The sequence below is a fragment of the Muscardinus avellanarius genome (genome assembly GCF_963383645.1).
Source record: "Muscardinus avellanarius genome assembly, chromosome: 3".
NCBI lineage: Eukaryota > Metazoa > Chordata > Mammalia > Rodentia > Gliridae > Muscardinus > Muscardinus avellanarius.
Genome location: NC_137788.1, coordinates 77,645,200 through 77,655,241, shown reverse-complemented (window position 1 = coordinate 77,655,241; position 10,042 = coordinate 77,645,200). Strand labels below are relative to the sequence as shown.

Sequence of the window (10,042 nt, the reverse complement as noted above, 5' to 3'; positions counted from 1 at the left end):
CTTCAGTGAGCTTCTCCCCGTATCTGTAACAAACTGTGTCTTTGCTCTGGACTCTAAGCAGTTGGAAAGCAAAGGAAAATAACCTATATTTGATTAAAAATAACAGTATAATTGCTGATAATAATCATGATAATGAGAACAGTAACAAAAAAGGAATCCACCTGTGAGTTATTTCAATTTGCACATGAATTTAAACTGAAAAGCACCTCAGACACTAAGCACAGAGAAATGTGTTTTGGATATTCTTTAGAAAGAGTGGTGACCTATTAATCTCACCATCTAGACATAGATATGCAAAGATGCATGCGGGAAGTGAAAAATAAATATATAAAATCCCGCTTCAGTCTTTTTTTTTTCTTCTAACTGATGTTTTGCCAGTATGTTATGGGCTTCATCAGAGAATGTGAGCATGAACTTTTGTTTGGACATCAAAGCATTTTTCAGCTCCAACTTAGGTAATGAAATAAATGTGTAAAGTCACAGATCCAGGGACTGCTTTGTATAGCTGGTTGTTTTATCACAACATATTTTTTTTTAAATAGCTCTGTAGATTTTACTTTAATACCTGGAAAGAAATTTGGAGAGTCATCAAGAGATTGATTTCCAAACAAGGAGAAGATACTAGGTAATGCTCGGCATGGCTTATTCAGAACAAATTCTCTTGGACTAATCTGATCTTGTTAGACAGAGTGGCAGAACTGACAAATGATAGGCTTTGGGTGTATGAGAAGAGGCAGCGACGATAAAATATACACGGACGCGTCAGTGACTGAGACATCTAAAACTAGCTTCAAAGGACTTTATTCTAGACAAGGAACATATGCAGCCTTTCAAAATCATCGCCTTCCGGCCCCTTGGAGGCTCAGTGGCCTCTCAGTAAAACATAGAAAAGGTGAGTGTTTTCCAAACTGCATGGTTTAGCCTCTCTGAGACTCATGAGATTAACCAACTCCGTAACAACTAGCGTGAAGAAGAAGAAATTAGAACAGAAATCATAAGAGTTAAAAGGTGGATACTCTTTTATATAACTTTTGTTTCAAGTGTGTGTGTGTTGGGGGGTGTTCAGTGGGACACAATATGAAATGTATTTCTGCAAATTGAAGTAAAAAAAATTTAAAAATTAAAAAACTTGATGACATATCCCATCTTAAGTTTTCCCCTTCCTTCCTTCCTTCCTTCTTTCCTTCCTTCCTTCCTTCCTGTACTGGGAATTGAATCCAGGGCATTTTACCTCTGAACTACACCCCAGCCCTTTTATTTATTTATTTATTTATTTATTTATTTATTTATTTATTTATTTTTGGCATTGGAGATGGAACCCAGGGGCATTCTACCAGGGGCATTCTACCTCCAAGCTACACTCCAAGCCCTTTTTATTCTTTATTTTGAAACAGGGTCTCACTGAGTTGCAAAGGGACTCACTAAGTAGTATCTGAGGCTGTCTTCAAACCACAATCCTCCTGTCTCAGCTTCCCAAATGCTGGGATTACAAGCATGCGCCACCACGCCCAGCTTAATTATTTTATTTTGACAGGAGGCTGGCATAGAACCTGCAATCCTCCAGTCTTAGCCTCCCAAGTACTAGAATTATAGGCATGCACCACTCCCCTAGTAAATCTTAGTTTATTTTTCTCTTCTCGTCGAACATTAATTGTACTTACTGTGTGCTTATAGTCCCTTCTGGCTCTAATATTTTATACTTCCTAGAAAGACTGGGCCAACCATGAACAACAACATATAAAGTTAAAGTTATCATTCTGATAGTTTAGGATTCTATCTTATCTATAATTATAACAACAAAGCACAGGTAAATCACATTACATATATGATAAATTTTTGTGTGTTCATCTATATGTGCTTAGCAAGCAAAAATTTAAAAAACACTTAAAATGCTTTGACTGCTAAATATAAATTTAAAAATCTCATTTGATGCTCTTCTGAAGAAGCAAAACAAAAACACCGTTTTGGTAGTACTTTTTTCTAATACGATGAGGAAAACAAACTAGACATTTAGACTTTATTAAGAGTTGATAATCTGGGCATAGTGGCGCATGTTTGTAATCCCAGCATTTGGGAGGCTGAGACAGGAGGATTGTAGTTCACAGACAACTTCAGCTACTTAAGCCCTTTGCAACTCAGTGAGACCCTGTTTCAAAATAAAGTATAAAAAATAGGGCTGGGGACATAGCTCAAAGGTAGAATGCCCTGGGTTCCATCCCCAGTGCCAAAAAAAAAAAAAAGCCCCAACTCAGATACACACACACACACACACACACACCTACACATACATGCATATGTGTGTATTTAAGAGTAATTATATATTATATATATTTAGGAGTAATTAATAATTGTAATATATATTTAAGAGTAATTAGAAATAAATCTGATTTCATATAGTAGGCTTTAGAAACTTAAGCCTTGTGTGAGCTCCAGTCCCACTGGAATTTTATTATAAGATGGAGACTTCTCGTGTTTCTTATGAACAGTATAGATTGCCTTATTTTTCTCCTCCTCTTCCTTTTCTTTTCCATCCTGTCTTTCTTTACCCACAATTTGACTTTAACCATTTTGTATACAATTAATGCATTAAGAAAATTATAAATAAGTCATATAAGTTATGAAGCACAGTCACAAAATAAACCCATCACCAACTTAAGAACATGACCAGCACCACAGGTCTTGTCCCATCCAGTCCTAGCCACTTCTTCACTCCAGAGATAACCAGAAACTTCAGTTTCATAGTTTTTCTTTATCTCACCTTGTCTCTTCTACTATATATGTATACATATGTCATATTTATTCCATATATATCCCTAAAATATGTGTTTGCTTTGACTTCTAATGACTTTTGTAAAAATCATACTTCCATGCAGCCTTTTTGCAACTTTATTTTGTCACTGAAGTATGCTCCTGAATTCACCATCGTGGCTAAAGTTTACTCATTTTTAAGGCTATATACTATTCTGTTCTATGACTATACACAATTCATTAAATCCTCCTCTATCCAGTGAGCTACTGTGAGTGTCCTTTAAATACACATATGGCAGAAATCCTCTTGGGTGGTGCCTCCCAGGCTGTTTCACACTGCGATGCATCAAACCTCCCACTCACCTGAACCAACTGTCGCTGCTCCCAGTCCTACCCAACAACCGCAGCAGCACTCCTGTGCTTCTTTGCACATCAAGTTGAAACTCCTGCCATCTGCTATAGCTAATTGCCAGGTCTTAGGGAATGAAAATTTTTATTTCACAATGTGATTTTCCAAAGTAGTCATTTACTACCATCTAGATTTTAGTCTGCGTAGTAGCTTATGAATGTGTTGCCACATCCTCACTAAGAGTTGATTTTCAGGTTTCTGAAGTTCTACTAATGAAGTGGATAAAAATTATATCTTATCATGGTCTCAGTTTGCATTTTCCTAATTACTAATGATTTGGGGCCTTTTTTCATGTATTTTTCCTAATGTATTTCTTCTTCTGTGATATGCCTGTTCAAATACTTCACCCATTTTTTAATTTGGTTGACTCTTTTTATTGACTTTGAAAGAGCTCTTTCTGTATGGGATATTAATGCTTTGTTGATTATGTTTCTGCTTCAGCTGCGATGACAAAATGCTGTCAATGGGCTGTCTTAATGAATTGAGGGTTTATTTCTCACATCTCTGGAGGCTAGAAGTCTGACATCAGGGTGCCAGCATGGTTGATTGTGGTGAGGTGTGCCTTCCTGACCTACAGATGACCACCTTCTTGGTGTGTTCTTACCTAATAGAGAGACCGCAAGCTGTCTTGAGTCCCTTCTCTAGGAGGCACTAATCCCTCCCTGAGGGCCCCAGCCTCATGACTTCATCCTCCTAAAAGCCCCACCTCCAACTACAATCAAGCTGGGAATTAGAGCTTCAAGGTCTGGATTTGGGGAGGACAGAATTCAGCCCTTAGCAAGTACAGTACAAACATCTTCAAATCTGTACTTAACGCTTCACTTTTGTTATACTGCATTCTGTGCAACAAAATCATTGTATTAGAGATTCTTCTAAGAGTTTTAAAGGTTGGTCTCTACTAGTTTAGTTTAAATCCATATAGAATTTGTTTGGTGATCAAGAGAAACTCGGTTTTACTTGTGTTCATATGGCTATATTAGTAGTGAAAGTACCATTGACCGGTTTCTACTTCCCCAGAGCACTGCTCTGGAACCCACGTCAGAGTGACCATCTTTGGTGGTCTGTGCCACACTTCCATGTGAAGATGGCTCAGTCCCTGCACTCCCTTTCGATTGGGTGAGTCCTCCCTGTGTGAAGTAATCTATGATACATTTTATTATATGAAAGGACAAACCCCTCCAGCTTGTTATTCTTCTTCAGCAGGGTCTTGACAATTCTCAGTCCTTTATTCTTACATGTAAATTTTAGAGTCATTTTATCAAGTTCTTTGGAATTTTGCTTGAAAATATGATCAATCTATAGTTAAATTGGGAATAATTGAAATTTGCATAATACTTCCTTTCCAAGATCATGGTTTATCTCACATTTGTTGGGTTACATATATCTTACAATAAAGTTAAAAATTTTCCCAAGTAGATCTTAATATTTTTATTATATTTATTTAATAGAATTTGTATATGTTTTTGAAACTATAAATGATATATTTGAGTACATTTTCTGTTTTGTTGCCATATGTAGAAATTTTAGTTTATTGTTATATACTGGTTATTTATCTAGCCATCTTGCTAAACTCTAATAATAATAATTCCAAATATTTCTATAGATTATTTTGTGTTTTGTATTTTTGATGTATAAAGTAATATAATTTGGGAATAATAGCCTTTCTATTTCTCCTCTCAACTATTAGTTTAATTTAATTAATTTCTCTGAGGGGAGGGGAGATTATTGCTCTGACTAAATCCTCTAGCAGAATGTTAAATAGAGCTAGTTACAATGAGCAACTTTTTCTTCTTCCTGACTTTAAGGAGTATGCTTCTGATATTTTTGTAATTTAGAATTATGTTTACTACAGGTTCTTAATGGAACAACACATAAAATTAAAGAAACTTTAAGTTTTTTTTAAAGGTTTAGTTTGTATTTTAAATCATGAGTGTTGAATTTCATCAGATGTTTTTCTAGGAAAAATCATATTGATTTATCTTCTCCAGAGTAATTATATGGTCAAGTAAATTTAAATCTTTTCATTCTTGAGATAAACTAAACTTGGTTATGCTGAATTATCCCTTTTCATACACTGCTATATGCAGTTTTCAAGTAATTTGTTTAGAATAACCAAACTCATTTATGAATAAAATTTGAACTATAATTTGCCTTCATTATTTTATCTTTGTTCTTAAAATGAGAAAATAATAGTATTACATAATAGTGTTTTTGTTTTCTAGAAAAATGTGTATGGTTAAAATAATCTACCTTTTGTATAGTGTATTTGTGTAAAACTACCCATTTCTAATCTTTTTTTCAGTGAGATATTTAGCACTAAATGTGTTAAGAAGGATGATTGTATATGTATTTTTGTCAGATTTTATAATTTAGATTTTTCTTGATAGTTATCCTTTCTGTGTATAATTAATTTAATAATATAAAATTGTTCATATTTCATGTTTCAAGTCTCTACTATGCCTTAGCCCCTCTTATCTTTATTGATATTGTTTATAAGTGTCTTTTTACTTTTTTAGTCAATTTTGCCAGAGGTTTCAGTATGTTTTTTCTTTTTTTGGGGGGCGGCACTGGGAATGGAACTCAAGGGCATTCTATCTTCAAGCTACACCCTCCACCCTCCAGCCCTATTTTTTATTCTTTATTTTGAAAGGGTCTCACTGAGTTGCAGATGGCCTCACTATGTAGCTGACACTGTCTGTGAACCGCGATCCTACGGTCTCAGCCTCCTGAATGCTAGGATGACAAGTTTGCGCCACCACGTCCGGCTCAGTATTTTATTACTCCTGAAGAACTAGCGGCTGGGTTTGGTGGCACAAGCTTGTAATCCTAGTACTTGGGAGGTTGAGACAGGAGAATCACGGTTTGTGGACAGCCTAACTATTTAGTGAGGTCCTCTGAGATTCAGTGAGACCTTCTTTCAAAATAAAGAATAAATAATAGGATTTGGGGCATAGATTAGAGGTAGAATGCTCCTGGGTTCTATCCCCAGTACCGCAAACAATAAAAAATAAAAAAGAACTATCATTTGTCTTTGTGCACCCTTTATATTACATTATCATTTTTTACATTAACTTCTGATTTTCATTGTCTCCCACATATACATTGGCTGGGTCTAACTCAGGCATTGAAAAACTTTTCTGTGCAGGGCTAGGTAATAAAGTACTTTAGGTTTTGTGAGCCATGTAGTTTTTGTTGTATAGCATGGAATTTGCCACAGCATAGACAACACATACATGAACAGGTATGGCTATGTTCCAATAAAACTTTATTTACAAAGACAGGGGCCAGGTTTGTCCCTTGGCCTAATTCTTGAGCATTTTTAGAGGACTTTTAAGGAGGTAAGAGCAAAGCTATTTTAATTATAATGCTAAGACATCATTTTTTTTTTTACTATGTTACATGCAACTGCTGGTACAAAATCAAGAGTGGATAAAACCAACGGGACTTCGCACTACCCAAGGTAGCAGCTGTCATTTCCCACCACCACACCTCACTGTAAGAATGGATGTCCACTCGCTGAGGAATGCTCGTGATGAAACAGTAAATGTTATTAATCTGTTAAAATGTGATCCTGATTATATGTCATTTTAATATTGTCTGCTGAGTTAAAGTTATACATAAAACACTTCTGCTGTGTTTTAAAGTGTACTAATTGATGGGGGAAAAAACCCTCTTCTGTGGCCATTGGAATTGCGAACTAAACTAACAGTTTTCATAGGACACCATTTTTACTTGAAAGAAGAATCAAACAGACAATGATTACTTAGCTTTGTGTATTTGTCAAATGTTTTCTCAAAATTGAAGAAAGCAAGATTGTCACTTTGAAGCAAGCAACTGAAAATATTACCAATGTTAAAATTTGAGCTTTCAAGTGAAAATTAGAATTTATATTGTATCTGTCACTGTAAGCTTGACAGCTTCCCAATATATAAAGGCCATTTTATGAAATCAGCAGTGACATTAACAAGTATATTTTTTCCCACATAGTATAATAAAATATGTTAACATTTAGGAGATCTGTGTAACTAAGTCTACCAGTACTTTTCAGATGATCAATAAATGATTACAAAATCTTGCATGGGTAAAAGATTCATGCAAAGTGCCTAACATACCAATGACTCTTAATGTAGCAGACCATAAAAGATTCATTGATGTGGTTTCAGATTCCACATTGCAACTAACCTTTAAGAGATTACCACTAGTGGAGATTTGGCATAGTATCAAAGAAGAATATTCACAATAATATGAAAAGGTTATTTAATATACTCTTTTCCCCAATATATTCTTCATACACTTCAATGAAACTAACATATCACAGAAGATTGAATGCAGAAGCAGAAACTGAGAATCCAGTTCTCTTCTATTAAGTCAGACTTTAAAGAAACCTGCAATGTGAAACAAGTCCCTGTGTCTCACTAAATTATGTTTGGGAAACAATTCTTTACTAAAATATAAGGTTAATGTATTATAGTCTTACTCTTTTTAAGTGAGTTAATAAATGTCTTAAATTATAATTTCTACTTCTATAAATATTAACAGTTAAAGGTCACATAAATAAAAGTTCTTTAGGGCCCCTGATAATTTTTAAGAGTATCTGCTCAGGGTCCTGAGATTTAAATATTTGAGAACAACTGGTATGGATTATTAAGTTGGATACTCATCTCATTAACTTTTAGCTTTTCTTTTTTTCTAATATAATAACTTTAGGTTATAAAAAGTCTTCTCCGTTTTCAACCAAATAGCTTAAGTTTTGATATGTAATATTATCATTATCACTCAGTTACAAGTGAGTTTTATATTTTAATTATGATGTTTTCTTTGATCCACAAGTGATTAAAAGTATGCATTAATAATTTCCAAAAGCATAAGAATTTTAATTTGTCTTTGTTATTGACCTCTAATTTAATTGTACTCTAGGAAGAGACTATTATCTGTATGGTACCACTTCTATTAAATTGTTGTGTCTCTATATCTTAATATGTGGTAAGATTTGTGAGATCATACATGTACTGTTTATTATGTGTGTATTTATTTATTTATTTATTTATTTTGGTGGTCTTGGGGGTGGAACCCAGAGGCTTTCTACCTCCGGGCTATCCTCCCAGACCTTTTTTATATTTTATTTGGAAACAAGGTCTCACTAAGTTGCTGAAAGCCTCACTAAGTAGCTGAGGCTGGCTTCGAACCCGTGCGATCCTCCTGTCTCAGCCTCCCAAGCGCGGGGATTACAAGCGTGCGCCACCATGCCCAGCATGTGTTGTTTATTTTGAAGGTGGGGTTTATAGACATTCATTTAGTCATACTTGCTACTAATAGAACTCAGTTCTTCCATATCATCATCAATGTATTGTATTATGAATACAATAACAGAATTATCAGTAATTAAAGGAAGAATGTTAAAATCTTCCACGTTGAAATAGGGATTTTGTACATTTCTCCTTTTAACTCTATAATTATTCCTTTCCATAGTTTTATGCTATTTTAACTGAGTCAATCTAAGCTTTGAATAGTAATATATTCCTGGCAAATTGAAATTATTATAATTATATAAGTAATCCTCCCAAATAATGCTTTGTGTATGTATGTCTTAAAGTTTATTTTGGGCCGCCGCCGCCGCCGCTTCGGGGGTCTCCAGGCTGAGCAGCGTCGGCCGGCTCTCCTGCAGCGCCGCGGAGCGGGGAGCGGAGCCGCGGAGCCGGCGGGCGGGCGGGGACAGGGTCTCTTAAACCAGCTGAGGCTGGCTTTGAACCTGCGTGATCCTCCTGTCTCGGCCTCCCAAGCGTGGGGATGACAACAAGCCTGCGCCACCACACCCGGCTTGATGTTGAAAGAGGAATCTCACTATGTTGCTCAGTCTGGTATCAAACTCCTGGGCACAAGTGATCATCCGACCTCAGCCTCCTGAGTAGCAAGGACTACAGACTAACCTAACATGGCAGACCAGAGGCAGCGCTCACTCTCTACCTCCGGGGAGTCACTGTACCATGTTCTTGGGCTGGATAAGAATGCGACCTCAGATGACATTAAAAAGTCCTATCGGAAGCTTGCCCTGAAATACCACCCTGACAAGAACCCTGATAACCCAGAGGCTGCAGATAAGTTCAAGGAGATCAACAACGCCCACGCCATCCTGACGGACGCCACGAAGAGGAACATCTACGACAAGTACGGCTCCCTGGGGCTCTACGTGGCCGAGCAGTTTGGGGAGGAGAACGTCAACACCTACTTTGTGCTGTCCAGCTGGTGGGCCAAGGCCCTGTTCGTCTTCTGTGGACTTCTCACCTGCTGCTACTGCTGCTGCTGCCTGTGCTGCTGCTTCAACTGCTGCTGCGGGAAATGCAAGCCCAAGGCTCCGGAGGGCGAGGAGACCGCCTTCTACGTGTCCCCGGAGGACCTGGAGGCACAGCTGCAGTCGGACGAGAGGGGAGGGCACTGACACTGTGCCGCGAGTGTTTGTGGTGGCAGCTGGGCCTGCTGAGGTGTGAACGTGGACACTCGAGAGGCCACAGACACGCCGATTGTCATACAGCCAGCGTCTGCCACAGAGACCACCCAGCTCACGGCCGACTCCCACCCCAGCTACCACACCGACGGGTTCAACTAAGTGCAGGAGAAACTGTGACTAGGGGACGAGCCAGCACCGGCCACTGCACCCATAGAACCATGAACTGTAGTCACGAGCCCGGGAGGTGTCCGGCCTGCCAAGGCTGCGTCGGGGCCCTCCCCTCCACGCCCGCCCGTCAATCCTTGATACCTGAAGTGCGTAGCATGCAGTATTTAAAGCAGTGTAGCTACGGTCTTCTTCTTCCTCTGTTTTTCCTTTTTTAATAGCATGTATGGGTTATGTTTAGTGTCTGTGTTGTGGACGTGCCGTGGCCTGGCTGC

General features: G+C 37.7%; 1 protein-coding gene across 1 annotated transcript; it reads left to right on the top strand.

Moving 5' to 3' along the window:
- Positions 1-9,089: 9,089 nt before the first annotated feature.
- LOC308259465 (dnaJ homolog subfamily C member 5) lies at positions 9,090-9,761 on the top strand (the record flags this gene model as incomplete). Its single annotated transcript, XM_080690486.1, has 2 exons — positions 9,090-9,582; positions 9,658-9,761. 2 exons carry the CDS (start codon positions 9,090-9,092, stop codon positions 9,759-9,761), a joined length of 597 nt encoding a protein of 198 aa, XP_080546612.1.
- Positions 9,762-10,042: the final 281 nt, after the last annotated feature.